Source organism: Phoxinus phoxinus (genome assembly GCF_949152265.1).
Source record: "Phoxinus phoxinus genome assembly, chromosome: 16".
In the NCBI taxonomy this organism is placed as follows: domain Eukaryota; kingdom Metazoa; phylum Chordata; class Actinopteri; order Cypriniformes; family Leuciscidae; genus Phoxinus; species Phoxinus phoxinus.
Genome location: NC_136891.1, coordinates 21301862 through 21323784, shown reverse-complemented (window position 1 = coordinate 21323784; position 21923 = coordinate 21301862). Strand labels below are relative to the sequence as shown.

Here is a 21923-nt window from a genome sequence, read left to right as displayed (position 1 = left end):
CTTTAATTGCTCATTGTTGCATTGTTGCAGATCTGATGCTTCCAGCCATGATGGCATGACTTATTGTCCCTCCTTTGTGCCTTGGCCCCTTAATTGCTGCTTGCAGCTGTATTTAGATATAGTTATTTCTGTATACTAAACCAAGCATGCAGTAAATCCTTCATTTTATAGAAAATATTGATTTATTGTAAAAAAAATATATATATATTTTAGAACAAAACTACTTACTAAAAATTTATTTTAATTATTAAAAAGAGCTTGGATTGAATAATGACTGAATATTTGAGTCGAATATTTTTGCATCAAAACTAAAAGTTTCATTGTAATGTGAGAAATTCTGTCGCAGAGGTGAATTTTTAGTGGTTTGTTAATGTGCTAATTGAATTAGCTAGAATATTATGATTTAATAATCTCTCTATGAATTCAAAAACTGGAGCTGAAAACAAATCCCATTATCCTAATCCAGTTTTACCATTAATCCTTACTAATGAGTCATTTTCCCCAACCTAAATGAGTTTGAGAAGTCCTGACAGAGCAGGTGTGGAGGTTTTGTGCAACACATACAGTACTTATCAGAAAGTGTGCATGTGTCACAGTTTCTTTGTGCAAGCAGAATGACCGTCTCTACACCCTCCCCAACACCCCTGCTGTGTTTGGTGTACACATGGAGTAAAGCTATGAACCCTATTGAAATACCACAAACTGATGTCAAATATTGTAACAATAAAATACCTGTTTTTTTTTTGTTTTGTTTTTTCATTTGTTTACATTTTTAAAACCCAAATGCTAATTTGTTTTGTATGATTTGTTTGGTCACTCCAGTCAAACTTTGTTTCTTTCATTAAATGTGGGGTTCTTTGTGTTTATTCAAACTGGAGTTTGATTTGATTGGACCTTCACACTGTCAAAAACTCATACTGACCACACACTGAAGACTCTAAGGAGAAAGGAGAGCTCTCCAATCCCACCGTCTCACTCTGCTGAAGTGCTTTCACCACATATGGCTCTGTACGCAATCCCTGTCAGCTCACGTCAACCGGCTGTAGGACAAAACCATTTTCTCAAAAGGATTACATCCAGTCTGTTTCACTCTGGAGGACTTCCTGTTCCAGCAGTCCTTTACTACTTTGGTTTTTACAAAAAGAACCATACTTTGTGTATGTGTTAGAAGCTAAATTAGATGTGTTCTTCCCTTAAAGACTTTTAAAAGCTTAAATAATTGCTTAAGCTCTGGTATTGATGCTCTCTGGTTCTATAGTTAATAGAAAAAGCACTTCAAAAGCACTGACCTATCAGAGAAATGTTATCAAGCAAACCCCATAGATTCACAAAGTAGATTAAGCTAAATTTAGTTGCGGCTAAAATCAATGGGAAATATTGAGTAAGGTGTTGGGTGTTCTGTGATGGTGGAAAGGGAGGGAGGGTGGCATGGCCCCTCATTGGCCATCACAGGAAGGAGATCCAGGGGAAAAGAGCAGCTGGAGGGATGCCTGTCACAGGTATTATAATGTCAACACGCATACATCTTTCAATGGATATGTGTGTTTTTGCACTGCCTTCTCAACTAAATCAGGACTAGTCCTTTGAAAGACACATAACTAAAAGGTCAGATTAGGAACAACAAACAGTGTTCAGTTGCCAAAGTAGCAATGCTTTTCCATGAAAGGCATTTCACAACTATTTTATTTTGGTTTATTTTATTATTTTTTAAATGCTGTTGATTGCCACAGAATTTGTTTTGACTATATAACTATAAAATGTCCTTACAGTAAGACATTCACTCACAATAAAAGTATATGGGGCAAGACATTCTAAAAGGTTTAAAAAAACACACCTGTGAAGATTATATTTTTTATCAATATTATCATTAGTCTTAGTCTTTATTAGTCTCATGTTAACATGTAATGTTTACAGTAATTCTTGTGGTGATATTTTATATTTATATAACAGTTGGTATTTATACTTGTGCAATGCTTTGCCCCAGAAATTCATTTTTAAGTATAGTATATTGCATGCATTTGTACATGCAAATGCATGTTTTGTTTGGTTTTACAAAAAAAAATTATTCTGTGGTAATCGACATCATGTCGCAAATGCTGTCACTACAGCTTAAATTGAACCCGGAACATTCCTGTTAATGACTGAATGGGAAAAGCAATTAATTGTAAATTTATGTTTTGCTGTTTTTTATGACAGTGGATGGATAGGATTTCTTAGAATGTTTAAAAAAAAAATGGTTGGGTCACTTTTAAATTTTTTCTCCATTTGTGTACCAACCTTGGCATCCTTGAAGATCAAACATGGCCAGCAAAATGCGGTTGGAAGTAAGAGCTGGTGTGGAAGATTTCAGCTGTGATGGACAGTGGGATTGCAGCCTCTGCCTGGTGCAGCCCTCACAAAGACCTAACAATGTTATTGGATTGTACTTCTTCTTAATTTCGCCCCTATAATCTCCACATGGTCCAATCAGCTCGATAGATGAGCTTTTAACATATTCAATAGGGTTCATATCTCCTTGCCTGAATGATTGCGTGACATTTTATTGCCTTTTCATCTTTTCTGTTGCACAAAACAAAAAACACTAAAACCCGCCACATTTTCCACAATGCTCTGTGATTTCTTAAATGGATAAAAGCTGGTTGATAGCATTGAAATATTGTTTTTTAATGGTTATGCTGTGAAGAGATGGAAAGGCTGAACAGATGAGATGTTCTGATGCGAGTGAGAAGGCAGTGTAAACACACATCTGAAGGCTAAATGTATGTGAGTAAAAAAGTGAAAGACCCTGACAACACCATGTGCTCGACTGCAATAAATCATATTCAGTTTTTGGTTTTCAAATGAACACTTTCATTAAACCAGTGGCGATTCTAGCCTTTCGTCAGTACAGTACACTATCAAAAAAGTGTGCCAACAGTTTGGATATAAATGGATAGTCTCTCACAAGCTGCATGCACAATAAAGTGCTGCTTTGTTGGACATTAGAAGACGTTTGAAAGATAGAAGATGTTTTGCTTCCTAGAATGTATTGTAAATATCAACCTCATCCAGCGCTCTTTTTGTTTTCTGTCTTATAGTAAAAAATATCCTAATATAAATCAGGATTACTAGAAACTTCCAGGTGTTTTGGAGCTACACTCTGCAGGACAGTGGCCCTCCAAGACCCTCCAGTTTGACACATGTGAAATATCCCGTTTCTATTTCAGTGTGAGGAACCGCTGCAAACAAGTCAGTGTGTGAGTGAACTGCCCGAATAAATCAAACTGAATCGTGAACAATGTTGGACCTTTTCACATACCTGTTTGTCGGATTAGATCAAAATTTGATTCATTTGCAAATCTGGCATCGCTAGTTCTGATTCTAAATAGCTGATATAAAGCACATGAAATGATAGCTGGAATATTATCAGAAAAAAAAAGATTATCGTATTGATATTCACCCAGGGCTGTCCTTAGGGTGGTGCAACCGCACTGGGCCCTGTGCTTGAGGGGGGCCCCGTGAAGGGCGGCCCCGTTTTCGCTACATCCCATGTTTGAGATGATCCTGTTACATCAACGAAAAAAAGGTCTTGCAACACCCCTGCATTAAACCTAGGGCCGGATTTTTCTAAAGAGGGGAAATTAGCATAGCCTGGCTCCGCCCTCCTATGTACTTTCGCTCAATTTTAATTTTCCTACAGTACTAGGTCTGGGATTGTGGTATATTCTTGGGTTTTCTCCAGTCAATTTTTTACCGATCCAATCGGCGAACAGAGGGAGTGGCTGAGAAAGATGACGTTGAGTTCGTGCGGTAGTTTGAGTCGTCATACGTCACGACCACGTTAGCGATTGCTTATAGAGTGTCACTCAGAGTGACTCTGGGCAGATCCAATAGTTTTAAACTTAAACAGAGTACCCGCCTTCAAGAAAGTTAACGCTTGTCAATGGAGAGAGGCCAGACTCTCAGTACAAATGAAATGTGTGAGAGTCTGGTAGAACCAGGCTAAAATTAGCGTGAGAGTGCAATTCCAAAACAGCGCCGATGGGAGTGGAAAGTTCTGCACGTGATCGACTGACGGTGCGCAAATTAAAGAACACAGACAGCCAGATCATTTCTATAAGGACAAACACGATCTACCAGTTAGCGTCTGGTTTAAGATGTGCTTTTTTTGGGCGGTAAATAACGGCCCAAACACCAGTACATTGACGAGTGCAAACTTTAGTAAATCACCTTGCGTGATTCATTTAAATACACTCATCCCAAAAATGTTGCGCCTGAAAGGGAAACTCCTACAAATGCATATGCAATAAGGTCAGCCGCAAAAATGACTGTCCACGCCTTTTCAGCGCTAATTTTACTAAAGAGTGTCTTTAGTAAATCCTGACAGTAGTTTTTTAATGCAAAAGAGGTTTTGCGCTGGCACAATAAGCTCTTAGTAAATGTGGCCCCTAGTCTCAAACAGATATATTTACTTGCTTCCTGTGAAAACAAACTAGATTTTTGCATTCACCGCAAAACAGACTTCCCAAAACTTTTCTGATGAAATCAAAATCTCATGTATGATATTTTTTTTGAGTCTTTATTCATACTCCATGCTTGCAAAATGTCCTGAATGTACTCCCAGAAACCTATGCAGTTGAGAATGGTGTGTACAGGGCCTTTACTCACATACTGCTAATATGAGACACAAAACAAGTGTTGACGTTAGATAACGTGAGAGGCTTTGCCAAATTCCACAGCTGTTCATCCCTTTGAATTTCCCTATCTCTATATTCAAATTTGTCTTCCAGAGGGGTATGATGCAATGGAGGGCATCTCATTGCTAAATGAGGATATTGAGGACGATGATGGCGCCAGCTCTTCAGCATATCAAGAAATCGAGAGGTTTGAAAGAGAAAATGCTGGACGTAGTCAACACAGCACCAGTTCCACGGTCACGGCTATCTCTGTTCCACCGACCTCCTCGCACGGCTACCGAGTCCCATGTCCGCCGCCCCCATCCCAGCCTCCACCAGATCCTCCCGTCCCGCAGGCTATTCAGGCTTTCAAGGAGTCGGCAAATATGGTGGCTGCCTTCAACATGCAGTGGAAAGAGGAGATATCAGCAATGCGCTACGAGCTAGCGGAGCTGCGCAGGGACGTCTGCGGGGAGCTCAAGACTTTCAACAGCAACTTCTTTAATTTCACCCAGTGCTACAACATGTGGACGATGTGCCGGGAGGCTGCCACCAGCACCAGTTCCACTCAGTCGAGCGAGAGGGTGTCCATTGGCGTCCAGACTGGTGCTAACGGTCTGGTGAGACAAAACACTGCAGACGCTTCAGTCATGTGTCAGCCCGAACCGGCTGCCTTCAATATTTTTGACCTGATGGAGCCTCCACGTATCGAGATCACAGAGGGAACTCCTGAGGGAACCTCGGCCACCAACAGCCCAACCAGCCCTGCCAGTCCTGATAGACCCAACACCGGCCCACCGTTGACCAAGCCGCTGGGAAGATCCAAATTAGACACTGGGAGGAAGAAAAAGAACTGCAGTCGAGTGGACGGTCAAAGAAGTGCCAGCCTTGAACTCTGGTGCAGAAAGTACACTAGTGGACCAATGTCCTACTTATCTCTATCATTCTGATCATCTTCATCACTGGACCAAGCATTGACTTTGTTTCTGAATCAACCCTATACACCTGGGGGAAACCCTGCACCTGGAGAAGAGCTTGTCGCTTTTCTCTTTGCAAAGATGCCGATATAGGAGAAAGTGCCATTTTGGCGAAACGGGGATAGTGTAGCTATTCTAGATGGAAGCATTGGCTGTGCCAGATCATAAAACCAGTTTACATCACCACGGAAATGATTCATGAATGTTATTAGCATTGTAGGGAATGTCACAATTTGTCTGACTGTCACTGTCAAGTGTTTTGTCCATGGCTAAAGCAGTTCATGTGTGACCGTGGTGAATGATCTCACCACTCAATCTGACCAAAAGAGGTTATGGACATAGTTGAAGGATAAAGATGGACCTTTAGAATGGTAGTTTTCAATTTCTGAGTATAATAACATCTGTGGTTAACATTAGCACCAACCACTTTGTTCTATACCATAAATTACACACACTCATACCTCTAACGTGAACTTTGAAACAACTGTGTAGTTGCTAACAAGTTGTTACATAAGAACTATGGTATGCATGATGGCACCCACTTTATTAAGTACTACTATGTACATTTAAATTAGGGCTGTCATGATTCCTCGATTAAATGAATTTTTTTTTTTAAATCCTTGATTGCAATTTACCCGTATCAAGTAAACGGCAAAATACCAGAAACGGAGCATTCCATTAGCAAGAATCCATGAACCACATTATTAAAACGCTTTCTAAGGCTGCACAATGTATTAAAACCATTTAAAAACCATAGCATTGTGATTTCACAAAGACATACATTCTTATCAATTCAAATTACAACATTCATCTGTGAACACAATGTGCGCCATCAGATTTGTAACTTAAATAATTTATAAACCTACGCCAACACAGGAGAGTACATCCATAATATGTTTCTAAATATGCAAACTGTTCATCGCGATTTCAAAATAAAAGTTTAAACCCTCACTCTGAATTGTACTGTCCACATATTCTTGTTCAAGAAATTACAGTGGCTGCAGCATTTCTATTACAAAGAAGTGGCCAAAATATTAAAAATTAAGTAAACATTTGAATTAAATGCCGTCTGGCCAAAATTAAACAAGGATTTGATCTGCCCTAAAGTGTAACAACAACCAGGGCCATTTGTGCACTCTGCAGGCATTTGTTATAATACATAATGTACATAAGATGATTGTTTATATTATGTATTTTAACAGTGTTCTATGGAACCATATAATTACTTGGTTTTGATACTTTTTTAACCAAATATTATTGTCTCATTGTTATTATGTATTTAATGTAATTTTAAAGGCTTAGGTCTTCGCTTAAGTATATTTTTATTACCATAAAAACTCAATTACACGGTTAATCGTCAAAATAATCGAACCATTACTCGATTACCAAAATAATTATTAGTGACAGCCCAATTTTAAAATTAATCAATGCACAATACAATGCACTTAATGTGTATATACATGTTTTTATGTTGTACTTATTTATATATAAAAATACCTACATGTAAATACATTGTAATTACACTACCCCATCCCTTAACCACACAACTAAACCTGTCCTTAACCTTAGCCGTATTACACCTTAATAGCCGTGTTTTGCAACATGAAAACAAGTACATTGCTCCAATAGATCTATTGAAGAGAGTACTTACTTAAACAAGATAACAAGATAAAGCAGGACCGTTTGATAACCGTTTTTTTAAAGTTTCAAACATCACGTTTGAACCTTGACTTTGTGTAATTTATGCTGTTAAAATAACATATTTGAATTTACTTGACATCGAAATTCTCTATTCTAAAAACATGTTAGGAAGCCCATTATATTGGACTACAAAGTGAACTGCTCTATAGCCGTCACACAACGCTTGCTTTTAATTTCAAGTGAAAATGATGGACCATGCACAGCAATCATGTTAAGCTACACCAGAATGGAACATTGGAACATTAGTGTTATCAGATTGGGATTCAGTTCATTTTGAAAATCTACTTTATGTTCTCAGTCTCCCAGGAAAGTCATGTATACAGTAGATTGATTAGAAGTCACTAAATTCAAATGGTATTTTAATTCAAGCATATCCCTTAACATATTTAATGTAACTCTGCATCTAGAGTGTGTAATTACTAGCCAATATATATATAGAGTGGTATTTTATAATTATAATACTTTAATCAAGGATGGAAAGATATGCATTTTATTGAAACTATACAACGATGGTTATCCCCCTAAATTTCAGATTTCTCTGGCTGCTTTTTGACTTCTACTCTCAGTCCTAAATATGATCAGTAGTTATCAACACCAAAACATGGTTTTATTTTAACCCGTTAGTATGTTTACAATTTATAGAATTTATATATAACTGTAAAATACTGTAAGAATCGCTTTTGTTGTGCCTTGTAAATCATAAATTATACAAAAAAAAAATATGAATAACCAATAACATTTTTATTCCAAAGTATGTCTGAATAAGATTGTAGCCTATTGAAACTTGCCACTCTCTTTAAATCATGTGGTCATAAATATGATGTCATGAAAACCCACATAACTTACAGATAATTTAATTCCCTGAATATGAACTGACTATCGCTCAGCACTACTGTAGTTTTGTACTTTCTATGTAGCTTTACAAAATGATTGCTTCTGTAATTGTCATACAATTTTTCTCATAAATAATCTGTAACTGTGACCTTGACTTCCTCACCCATGCAAACCTTTCTTTTCTTTTTTTTATCAAGAATACAAAATGCGAAAAAAAATGCTAAATCACCCCTTCCTGATATTTGTTTCATGTTTTGGGATTCCTCCTGCTCATCTAGTCCATTTCCCTGGATAGTGATTCTAAAAATATTTCATTGTAAGTCACTTTTGCATTTAAGAAACCATCTGCATTTTTCTCCACAGGACACACACAGCATGCGTAACCAGTTTTGTATGCACAAAATGTACATAAGGTATTTAAATCAAATTATTTAAATAACATAACTTTTATTTATTTATTTATTTAGGGGTTTACTTGCTGGACATTCAATCTCCATGTGCCACTATAATATAGTAAACGGGTCACTGTGACACTTATGGAAAAATAACCATTTATAAATATAGTTAACATAGAAAATAAGTATCATGTTAAAAATATAAGATAAACATTCCTTAATAAAATATATTTTTATGTACTAGGTTTAAGTAGTTTGTTTATAACAGAGGCTATATGAAACTATTTTGTTTACTATAAAATAACTCATGCCAAAGTTTAAGGCAATATTTGTCTTTTAAAAATTAAGTATATTTAAAGCCATGTCTGAAAAGGGGGGCTTAATTTAAATATTACAACAAAATTCATTATTTAGATTTGCCAATGTTACCTTGAGTGGTAGTATCAGAAGTTTGAAGAATTTCAGAAGTAGTCAAGTCACAACATCATTTGCGATAGACATATCTCTATTTACCTTGAGTAAATGATAAAATTAACTCACATCATTATACTTTAAAGATCAATTTTAGCATTTCTAACTTTTCAAATATCAAATGTGGAATTTGTTCTACTTTCAATCAACATTCATGGAAATTGTGTTTCAATTTCAAAACAAAACAAACATGTTTTTTTTTTTTTTTTTGGTCATTGAGCTAACCAATTATTTGCCATTAAAGACACCGTCAAATGTCCTTGCTCCTTTGCAAAGCACAGTGTGGCACAGTTTGAATGTATTGACACCGTCATCACTAGTGATGTAATTTCTAGGCTTTTTATTTTTTTAGCTCATTAGTCTACGAATAGGGTCTTGCTGATGTGTGTCCTGTTGCAAATGGAGATATTGATTTATCATTCTTGGTGACAGTTCAACTGCTCTAATTGGCTTAATTGAAAGAGTATGAGCTTATAGTTCAAAACACCTTCAAAACGTATAATTATTTTATCTGAGAATTTTACTTTTTTCAGTGTTTTTTTTCAGACAAAAAAGATACTGTAGTTTAAAACATAGTTCACTCAAAACTGACAATTCTGAAATCATGTTCTTAGACTGTTGTCCCAAACCTGTATGACTTACTACTTCTGTGGAGCACAAAAGAGGTTTTTACTATTTTGTCCTTAAAGGAGTAGTTCACTTTAAAAAGAAATTTAGCCCATGATTTACTGACCCTCAAGCCATCCCAGGTGTATGACATTCTTCTTTCAGACAAATGCAATCGGAGTTATATCAATAAAAACCCTGACGCTTCCAAGCTTGATAATCATCAGTTTGAAGCTCAAAAAAGTGCATCCATCCTTCATACACTAACTTTTTTTTAAAGTTTGTGTAAGAAAAATATTCGTATTCAAAACTTTATAAAGTAAAATGACTAGCTTCCAGCCAAACAAACTAACGGATTCCACTTAAGGCTAAAGCGCAACTTATGCGAGTAATGCGACGTACTGCTTATATTTATGTTACGCCATAACGCACTATGTTACTTCCGACGTCACAAGTTTCGTACGTTGCGCTTTAGGCGTAAGTAGACTTGCGCATGGCAGTTTGGCCGGAAGCTAGAATTTTACTTTATAAAGTTTTAAATATGAATATTTTTCTCACACAAACTCCCCCGGAGCCGTGTGTAGTTAGTTTATGATGGATGGATGCACTTCTTTGAGCTTTAAACTGATGGTTGCAATTCACTGCCATTATAAAGCTTGGAAGCATCAGGGTGTTTATTAATATAACTCTGATTGTATTCTGTTGTCTGAAAGAAGAAAGTCATATACACCTGGGGTGCAGTAAATCATGGGGTAATTTTCATTTTAAAGTGAACTACTCCTTCAATGAAAGTCAGATCCAAAACAACATTTGAGCCTATTAATTTCATGTGACATTTTTCAAAATATCTTCTTTTGAAAAGAAGCAATGACATGAGGCTGAGCAAACGATGACAGAATTTTACATTTTTGGGTGAGCTATCCATTCAAATAGTGAAGATATATTGTTTGGGTCTCTTGACTTGCTCTGTGTTATTTGGATTTTTTGCCTAATTTTTTATTCGGTCAGAAATAAGAGAATCACTTTGAAACAGTGACACAGAGATTGTGTGTAAAAATGTATGGATTTTAGAAGCATAATAGAACATTATATTATATTGCAAATGTCCATAGTGTGGGAATCAATGATATGCTGTATATTTCAACATAAGCTTTACCCAACAAGGGTTTAGCCATAAGAAATATTTGAACAGCTAAAAGGGCCGACAGAATTATAAAATAAATTGTATGATGCATTATTTATTTATTGTGGTGTAAATGACCTATGAACTGTTATTCAACATTCAGATATAATTTATTGGTTTATATTGCTTATATGTATACTTTCTTCTCTAAAACAATTGAACCACAATAGGTACCATACTGTTTATACCTACAGAGGTGCAATAGACTGATGAATTGTTCCAGTTTCAATTTCTGTTTTTGATTTCCTAAGAGACATGTTCAGGGAATGAAAAGATGTTTGTTTAAAGGTGCTGATGATATTGCAGATGTTCTCTCAATCTTACGACCTTCATTCATTCTATGCAAGTCTTGTGTTTTTCTGTATGCGTCACTGGCATGTGTCTATTTCATTTTAAACAGCACTTAAAGGGCAAGATGAAGCCCTTAGATATTTTTTTGACAAACCTTGCATGAATCTCAGGCATTTATTGTAACCCTTTGCTTCTTTTGTTGCTGTTGATAATGTTGTTATAAGTATTTGCATTTGTTTGTTATGCTAATTCATTCTGTTTCAATGTAGCAGCTACATTTTTACCATTGTCAATACAGCGAGTAAAGAACAATTGTGTACAGTATGGATATAAATGAATAAGGCAATGTGTCCTCTGTAGCTGTGATTTAGATGTCATGATGATGATTTATTGAGATAATGAGATTTAATTGTATCACCAAAAACCAAAAAGGAATTTTTTAAAATGTAGCTTGCTTATAATTTAATGCCAAAACTACAATTAAATAACATGCTCCCTCTATTAACAGATGTCATATTTGATCACATTGTTATTTATAGGACTGGAATTCTAATAATAGAATAACTATTGAGTATTTGAGATTAGGGGGACTTCATTTTCAGCCCAAAATTAAAATTATGTCCTTTTTGACCCTCATGTAATTCAAAACCTGTATGACTTACAAGTTCTACGAAAGAAAGAAAACCAAGTGTTTGGAATGGTTTAAGTGTAAGTAAATTACATATTTTTTTAGCTGAAATGGTCATTTAATTCTCCAAAACATGTTATACTGTATGTGCTTCTCTTTACAAACTAACTGTGATTTTGATTTGTTTTGATTTTTTTCAATGTATACATGGGCCTTATGTATTTTCTTTTCCTTTTCAGTGATAAACAAAAAAAAAGAAATGATTAACAGATATGACATGGGTTGTGCAGGTGTTTTCACTCATTTGACATCAGAATTTCATGTGGGATCATAGCTACACTGCTGTGCTTAAAGATGTGTTGGAAAAAAAAGAACCATTTTGAAAGTATGTTTCTTTTATAAGTAAACATATTGACATAATAGGCATAATAATAAAAAACTAATAAAAAAGAATATTACAAATGCATACACCTCTCTGACCCTTTACTTGAAAGAATTATTTAACCACATACATTGAAGTCACTTGCTAATGTCCTGACCCTATATGCCATTAACCAATAGTTCTCTTTCGAGTGAAACTAAACGCTGTGTCATGTCGTTGCCGCTATGGGAACACTCCCGATATCTGAAGCACGTGTGGAAACATGTCGATTGTATTGGCCAACAGCGTAGTCAGGTGATGTAGTGTCACAGTGTCACCGATACCACAAATAGGTGCCTAAAATGCACATCCAGCTTCTTTAGTTTGATTTTGGTTCATGCACACTGCCAGTGATTTTATGGGATCTGTGAGTGTGTTCACACACATCCCGGTAAGATCCCGTAAAGACACGTAACATCAGGATGAGACGTGTAACGTATGCATCGAAAACATGTACACTAACGCATCGTGTACCGTTCCACAAAGCTGGAGAACGATCTCAGCTTCAGTGCGGATAGTAAGGAGCTCGTTCCAGTTTGCAGACATTTTTTCGTTCTTTCTTTGTTGATGACGAACACAAACTTTCTTCTAAGAGCAACAGAGTCGAGCGATGGCACGTGCGACACACCCCTTACGGCATTGATCCTGGCTTTTGTTCACACAGGGCGCGTTCCGGGACTGATCCCGGCAATGTTACTAGGTCCCCAACCCGGGATCGATCCCGGCATCAATCCCGGGACGTGTTTGCATTCACACAGAAGGCACTCTGGCAATTTCGGAGCAACGCGCTGTGTGAAAGGGGCTTTTGTTACACAACAACATAATGGCATCCAAGAATTACAAGCTCTGTATTCCATCATGCCCTCACTACCTAACGAGGGATGACAAACATATGTAATCTGCTTGGGAGCGGAGCATGCTAGGTCAGCTCTCGAGGGAGCAATTGCCCTCTTTGGGAATGTTACACAATGAGGAAGCTCCACTCATGCCTGGCTCTCCCCTTGTGGTTCTGGTCCCATGCATGCTGAGGCGGCATGTGTGCCTGTGTGTTGGATAAACTCAGGCTTAAATGGTCACATGAGAAAAAATAAGTAAAAAATGGTAAGTTTGATACATCTGCTATTCAACCCAGACCTTCACACTGAGGTGTCGAGGTCCTGGGGCAGCCCATACTTGGAGCACCCATTCATAAACGTGCAATGTCAAATTATTTGGCTATTATAGGGTTTAAGGAGTATGGGTATGCGGTGATTCCACGGGTTAAGATGTGGGCCTAGCTATCTCTCCCCTGCTTCAGCATCATCGCAGAAGAGGCCCACTTTACATGTAGAATAACATCTGGCCTCATGAGTAAGACTTATGAGGCAGCAGGTCAAGCTGGTGCGTCACTGTATATGATGGCTAACTTGCAGGCGTACCAGGCTGACCTGTTAAAAGTCCTGGACTCTCGTGAAGGACTGAGGGAACACCACCGGGCCACATATCTTTCTCTCCATGCCACAAAGCAGATGGCTTGCTCCATCACCATTTGATGGCTGTGTTGGTTGCCATGGAGAGACATCTGTGGCTCATTCTCTCTGGTATCTACAAAAAAAAAAAAAAAAAAAAAAAGGCTTTCTGCTGGATTCCCCAGTTTCACTGTCTGGCCTATTCTACGACGCAGTCAATGCTGTTGTCAATAGGTTTCAGGCGATTAAGAAGCAATCAGCGGCATTCCGGGAGGGGCAAAGAGCCAGTGTGTAAAGAGCCAGATTTTAGACCTGCGGGCTCAGAACCGTACTCTGCAGACTTACCAGTTCATGATGCTAATGCTCAAGGATATCATGTTTCAAATTCAATCCGGGGATTGGTTTGTCATGATAGGATGCTGGATGCATACTTTCAGATCAAACTTCTGCAACAGCGCAAGAAGTGTTCTCATAAAGAATCTCAGATTTGCTTTCAGGGGCGAAGCTTACCAATATTAGGTGCTTCCATTTGGCCTAGCCTTGTCACCCCGCACTTTCACAAAGTCCATGGATCCTAGGATGGCTCCATTAAGAATCCAGGCATTCGTGTACTCAGTTAAATGGACGACTGGCTCATATTGGCCTAGTAGATTGAGTTAGCAGTTCGGCATCAGGATATCGTTCTCACTCATTAGAAGAATTTGGGGTTCGAGACTGAACAGCAAGAAGATTGTTCGCTTGCCAAGACAGATTGTATATTTGGGTGATGTTGGACTTCATTTTCATGCAGGCACTGTCTGACCCCAGTTCCTCACATGTGAACACGTTGTTATTGCAAGATGGTAACTACGGGTGCACCCCTCACATGATGGGGTGCCATTCTGGATGGTCACCCAGCCCAAGGGGACAGGGAAGACTGACATCTTCTTCAGCACAAAAATTGCCTAGAAATTAAGGTTGTATATCTGGCTCTCAGGTACTTCCTCCCAGACCATGTGTTGGTACTGAAAGGCAACAAATTAGTAGTCAATTGCATAAATCACTTGGGCAGACTGCATTCACTCCCCCTTTTCAGGTTGGTGCAGCATATCCAGGGCTCAAAGCAGAGAGCTCTCCCTGAGGGAACTCTAAATTCCATGGCATTCAAATGTGGGTGCAGACATCCTGTCGAGGCAGGGGCTGAGGCTCGGGGAATGGAGACTCCACCCCAAGGTGGTGGAATTAATTTGGCTGGGGCTCGACAAAGTGGAATTGGACCTGTCCATCCCTGAGGAGAGGACCTACTATCCCCTCTGGTTCGCCCTCACACCGCCAGCTCTATTAGGACTGTATGCCATGGTGCAGATGTTGCCGAGCATATGTTTGTATGTTTTCCCCCCGATTGCTCTGCTCCTGGGAGTTCTAGCCAGAGTTCAGCGGGACGGAGTTCCCCCTATTGCTAGGCACTCCATTCTTGCCGGCCTGAGTTTGGTTTTTGGACCTGATATCTCTCCTTTGTGCATTGGTTCTTGGACCTGATATCTCTCATTGGATGCTCTACCTAAGATCTTCTTTCCCAGGCTTAAAGCATGATATTTCACCCCAGGCCTGAAATGTGGAAGCTATTGGTCTGGCCAACAGTTGGTGCCAGCTCATAGATTCCGGTCTCTCAAGTTGGTTGTAGAGACTATTCTTAATGCTAGAGCTCCCTCACAAGGATACTGTATGCCCTGAAATGGCATCTCTTCATGTCATGGTGTGTGCAGCACCATCCTTACCCAGTCCACTGCCTGTTTGGTTCAGTGCTGGAGTTCTTCTGCCTGCAATGACCACATCGATGGAGCCTCTGTGGGAGGCATCCCCTAATATCTTACTTGCTTCGCGGTGTCAGATAGCTGAGGCCTATCTGCAGACCGTGATTTCTTTCCTGGGAACTTTCCATAGTCCTGGAAGGCTGATCAGTTTTAGCCCTTAGAGTCAGCCTTGGAAAATATTCTGACTCTCACGGTGGCTCTGTTACTAGTTTTAACTTTGCTTAAAAGAGTCAACAATTTGCCGTCCTTATCAGTTGCCCTGTCCTGCCTTGATTTCACCCATGGGCTGGTTAAAGTTATATTGCATCGGAGGCCAGGTTACACTCCAAAGTTGCCTTTTTTGACCATCCTTCTTGTCGTCCTTCAAGATTTTATCCCATGTTGTTTAACTTGCCTGAACAAGAAATGCTTCCTCTCCTATGTCCAGTCATGGCCTTGAGGATTTACATTTACTGCTAAGTTGTGGCTTAAATCCAATCAATTACTGGTCTGTTTTGGAGGCCATGGCATAGGTTCCCCCATCTCCAAGCATCCTATTGAATTGTTCGATTGTGCGATTTTTTTAAATATTTTTTTTGGCTACGAGGCATGTAGAAAGGCTTTGCCGCTAGGCATCGGAGCCCACCCTGCTTGGAGTGTGGCTTCCTCTAAGACGCTAGCTAAAGGTGCTTCAAGACATTTGTGCTGTTGCAGGCTGATCCTCTATGCACACATTCATAATGTTTTATAGTTTGGATATTGATTCAACCCCAGGACCTCAGGTCCTTCTGGGTTAATCCTTCTTTTTCTGGCCATAATGTACATTTTAAAAAAAGAAAAGAAATCTATACCTTATTTATTGGTAATTTCTCACTTTGCTTATGAGTATTAATAAAAAAATACTTTGCTTTGCGCAACATACTTCGCATAATATCTGAGAATGTCTTCCTTCAGACATTTAGAATCTGGGCATTTCAGGCATCTATTTATGGTCTCTGTGATGTGCTGACGCTATGTCACCTGACCATGCTGTTGGCCAATAGAATTGACGTGTTTCCACATGTGCTTTAAACATAGGCTCACGCTGGAGCGATCCCATAGCGCCAACGCCATGACACTGTGTATCGTTCCCCTCAAAGGGAAACGGGTTACATATGTTACTTGAGAAGTTTTTCTGATCGCAATCAGAAAAGAGCTAAATTTACATGGACATCAACTCCATTTTGGATTAGGTCGCTTAGTCCAGTGCGGATATTTTTTGTTTGAAATCCTGTGAAATTCTGAATTTATAAATTTAAATTGTTGCAGAAACTATTTTGTATTGATCATAATTAAGTTTTAATTGTGAATGCTGACTGTAAAATTTAGTTTTTTGCTTATTTCAGTATGAACAATGGAGTTTAGCCATGTCGCTTCCCGTAAAACACTAACTAATTTAACTAATTTTGGAAGTTTATTACTGTGAGAATTGAAGTTATGATACAATATTTAGATAAAGCATTGTGTCTTTGTCAGTAAGAAAAACAGACAACAAAATTGCCCAATGCACCCAAAATGTATTTCTGTTTAAAGTTTATTTCTGTTATAATTGTTTTATATGTTGGTTTGTTTTTTCTTGTTAAATTTGTGAGTTGTTTATGTTCAGGCAGAATTTCACAGAACTAAAGTGATTTGCTAGATGCATGATAACAGGCATTCAAAATCTAACAGTTTCTTGATTCCCAAATTGAAATATTATAAAAATGATGGAATCATTTAGATATTAATCACGTATTAATAGTGGCATTCAATCAACAATAACATTTGCATATCTCTTACAGTAACTAAGTAACACATAATTGATGATAAATAAATGAAGCATTCACTTTATTAATTTTAATTTGAATTGGGATGTATTAAGACATATTTGGCACAATTATGCCTGCACAACTTTTACAGGCTTATTTAGCTATATATTGGTTTATGTTAATATCGATTACAACAAGCATTAAATTAGTCAATTAGTATAATTAGGTTTTTATAATTAAACGTTTTTACGTAATATTTTACTAAATGCAATATTCTACCTTCCTGCTGTAGTTTAGAGGCCAAACACTAAACAGCACACGCACGAAATTATTTGTGAATTCGCCTAATTGTGTTTGTTTGTTTGTTGTTTCTTTGTTTAATTAAGATGAAGACACATACATATCATTATTACAGAGAGCGCATGACACAATGCATGAGTCAGAAGCAGTGTTTATCTTTCATAGTGTTGAATTATTTGGCCAGTTGTTTTTTTTCCCTTTCTTTTAAATTTCCTTCTTACTAAGCTATCACCCTTTTTTTTCATTTTAGGGGCCCGTAGCTTAGCTGGGGGGCGTAGAATGTACGGTAGGTCTGAAAGGGCTCTTTTGTAATATACCTGTTGTACTTCATTTCACATCATTGTTTTGTCTACTTTCACATTATCTAGCAACATTTATTATCTGTATCAAAAACCTTGGTTACACTTTATTTTAAGGTGCCCTAGTTACAGTGTAATTATACACATATTTACTGAGTAATTAACAACAACATGTACTTTCTATATAATTAGGGTTAGTGGTTTGGTTTAGGATTAGTTGCTTGTAATTATGAATACTTCACTTTTATTACTATAGTAAGTTTACACATAATATGTGCAACAGGGACACTGTAAAATAAAGTGTTTCCTGGCGCCCATTTGATACATTTCCAAATTTATTACATAAAGTACAAATACAATGACTTCAGTTTATTTTATTTTATTCTTATGATGGTTTATGTCTGTGTTTGGACATTATTATTATTATTATTTATGGGTTTTTTTCAGTGTATGATTTCTTATTTTAATTCACAGGGGATCGTGCATAATTACAGCATTAGTAATATACATTAAACTGGATAACTTTTGTAATAAGTTAGTGATATAACTTCAGTGGTCCTCAGTAAAACTTGACATTATTATTTAGCTCAGTGGTTCCCAAGCAGAGAGTGACAGAGGGAGTGTGCTAACAAAATGCAGAGTTTTGCCGTTCATTTAATTCTACACCACCTTAAAATAACATTAAAACGAAAGCCAAAGCAGAACTGCAACACACAGCAGCATTTCTTAAACAAACTTCACCTTTGAACGAATAGAGAGAGTCAACGATTCAATGATCCATTTATGAATACAGCCATTTGCTTCGTTACTGAATAAAGGCATAACTTGATGGCTCACTCATTAAAGGTCCCGTCCTTCGTAATTCCATTTTTTAAACTTTAGCTAGTGTGTAATGTTGCTGTTAGAGCATAAATAATACCTGTAAAATTATAAAGCTCAAAGTTCAATGCCAAGCGAAATATTTGATTTAACAGAAGTCCCCTTTCAAAGTCTACAGCGAACGGCCGGTTTGGACTACATCCTGCTTTAATGACATCACTAGAACAGAACCGCACACAGGAATACATAAAAAAATGGCGCGTAGTCTTGTTGCGCTCCTACAGAGAAGAGGAAGAGTTGCGTTTGTAGAGTGTGTTTGTCGTCATGTCGTCGAGAGACGTTGTTATTTTCATCCAGGAGTCAAATCACCTTACAATAACACTGAGCGCATGCATCTCCACTATGGTAAGAGGCCGCGACCTTTCGTCACGCGAAACATGAATACATGTTATATTGCACACTGTAAACACAAGCAAAGCTTCAAAAACACACGAAAAACGGGACCTTTAAGACAGTGACTTTATTTGAAAAGTATCACTTGAAAATGTTTTTATTGTTAAATATTATTTCCTAGAGGTATTTATAAAGTTAAAAAAAATCCACTAAAAACAAATTAGAGGATAAATATTGTCCCTTAAAGGTGTGACTGTCTAAGAGAGGGGGTACACCGAAGGGTATTAAATACCTCAGGGGGTACGCCACTCTAAAAAGTTCGGGAACCACTGATTTAGCACATTTAGATAATAAAAGGTTAAACCTTTTTAAAACAATAATTAAATAGAAAATTGTGTCAAATGTAATTCTAATAATTCAAGATTTACAAAGTTTGCCCCAAATAATAGCTACAGCATTCAAGTGAAATCAGTTGTCTAAACATCAGAAGAATAGGGTAGCTCTATATGGGAATGTATTAGTATAAATTTATAATGAGGTAAATGGTATAAACTTTTAAAAGTTTTCTGGAGTTTTCATTAGGATGTCATGTGTGGAAGGATTTTAATCGATTGTAGTGATCGTAGTCATAATGACATCCACTCTGCATTCATGGGGGCATTGCCACTGTATGTATGTATGTATGTATGTTGAGAAAAAAAAAAAATTGGAGCCAACCCTAACTTCCGATCGCCACTGAGAGATGAGGTGTGTGAACACATCCTCCACCTCCACGGGAGAAAGTGGAAATGACACTGGTTCTGATGGACTAGACATGACAGAGAACTGCTCATCCCTCTCTCCATCCATGTAAATCTTCCAAGCCATCTTCATTCATTCATTCATTCACCATATGTCTAATCCACCACACAAGCATCACTGAAATACGTAAACAAGTCTATTGGAGGCAAAAAAAAATATCCAAGATGGTGGACAAAGTGGGATTATAGTATACTATAATATTAGTATACTAACTAGGGATGCTCCGATCAGGATTTTCATCTTATCTGCATCTGGGCCAAATGTTAAAGCAATCAAAACTTACGGGTTCAGAACCGAGGCAGACTTTTTGTCCAAAAACCTCTCCAAACAAATGATCTGAGTGTTAATCAACAGAAGACCCACTTAGATGTGTAAATGCCACAAAACATAAACATAAGTAATACGATCCTGGTGGATGAGTGATGATCTTCCAGTGCTGTTTCAGCTGTGCGCTCCTATTCTACACTAAATCGAGACCTGTCAGTGAGGGGTGCGTTTCCCAAAAGCATCGTCAGCCAACTATGGACGCAAGTTCCGTCGTTATCAGCATAGTTCAACGAGTCCGTGTTTCCCGAAAACATAGTTCCAACAAACATTCGCAAGCAGCATCGTAAAGTTATGTGGTTGGAACGACAGCTCTCGACCTGTGGTTAGAAGCAGAGTTAAATCCTTATCTTGAGCCAAATAAGCAAGCTGACATTCAGTACTATCTGTATCTTTTATTTAGAATACATAATGTAATTTACGACTTTTAGTTTGTCAAGAGATTTAAAGCACAGTTTTTTGAAGAGTGTGCATGTGCGTACGTGCTCTAAGAACGAGCCTATGATTGAATCTGGAAATAAAGCAAAATAACTGAGAAAAATTCAAAATAGTCCTCAGATGCCATGTCTGTAATTTATAGCAAAACATCTAACATTAATTCAATCTCAAACGATTCATTAAAATAAGTTTTTAATGAATAACAACTTTTTACAGTTTCACGTCATCAAATTGCCATCGGTTTTTGAGGTCGGTCAAATGTACTGATCGAGTCACATATAAATATTTAAATGATATATTTATACTAGAAATAAAATAGTTAAATCAAAACTACTTTGCCTGATATTTGTGTGGCATTAATATTAGCAATCGCGCCACCGGCCTCGCTCCGTTCCCACGGCTCTCGGCTCCGCCCTGCTTGCCACAGTTTTCAATAGCTTTGAAATATGCTAATGTCAAACTCTATTGAAATCAATTGATAGTCGAGCCTTTCACGCACTTCGTTTATGGAGCACAGAGAGTCATTTGTGAGGTTACAGGGATTTGACCATGGTTTAGAGTTGTTGTGGGTTCCCATGATGTTAGACGGTGAACCAAGAAGTAACAACTGTCAGCTGTTTACATTTGTCAACATTTTGTCAAACAAGCTTTTTTCTTTTTGTCTTTTGCATCAGTTTTGGAGATTGCTTATCCGATCAGCTTTTAGAATAAAAACCTTTCTTTAGTATGGTAAACTAATATGTTTCTAATGGTATACTATCCTACTCCTTATGTTTACTACTTACTTATCCTACAACTTACGTATCCTACTGCAGTACGTATTATGTGCACAGTAAACAAAGTTTCTGTATGCATGGAAAATCCAAATATATAATTGCATTTTGCATACTGTGCAGTGTATAGTTGCATATAGCATTCCATTTTGAGCATAGCCACTGTAACCAGGCTTGCAGAAGTACAGTCGGTGCACTTGAAATTAAATTAAATGAAATTTCATGTTTTGAAACATTAGTCTTCATGTAGGCCTATTTTTCTTGTGTCTCATGTCATCCTTCATTCATGTCATCACACAGTTACTAAGCATATCACTTCAGCACTGTCAGAGCCCATGCACACATGATAAGGACAACCCAGATGAAACGTACAAGATCAAGCGACGCTCTTACTGGAATCTTCAGTGAATGAACTGGCACTACGGTGAATTTTAACCCCTTTTATGTGGAGGCACTGGAACTGAAATCTGATACTGACCCAGTACCTGTGAATAATTGTGTATTTTAATTGGATATACGATAGAATGTTGTTTATAATCTGTATAAATGCAATCATATTATTTATATTATACAATTGTTTTTTTACATTTCTTTGATTGCTACATTT

The 21923-nt window shown here is 37.6% G+C and overlaps 1 protein-coding gene across 1 annotated transcript in view; it reads left to right on the top strand.

The window, feature by feature from the left end:
• Positions 1–5713, top strand: part of dlgap2b (discs, large homolog-associated protein 2b) — a 34539-nt gene extending 28826 nt beyond the window's left edge. Inside the window, exon 5 of the mRNA XM_079584755.1 lies at positions 4770–5713. Within this exon, the coding sequence (XP_079440881.1) occupies positions 4770–5605 (836 nt within the window). The 3' untranslated portion in view covers positions 5606–5713. The remainder of the gene's footprint in view (positions 1–4769) is intronic.
• Positions 5714–21923: the final 16210 nt, after the last annotated feature.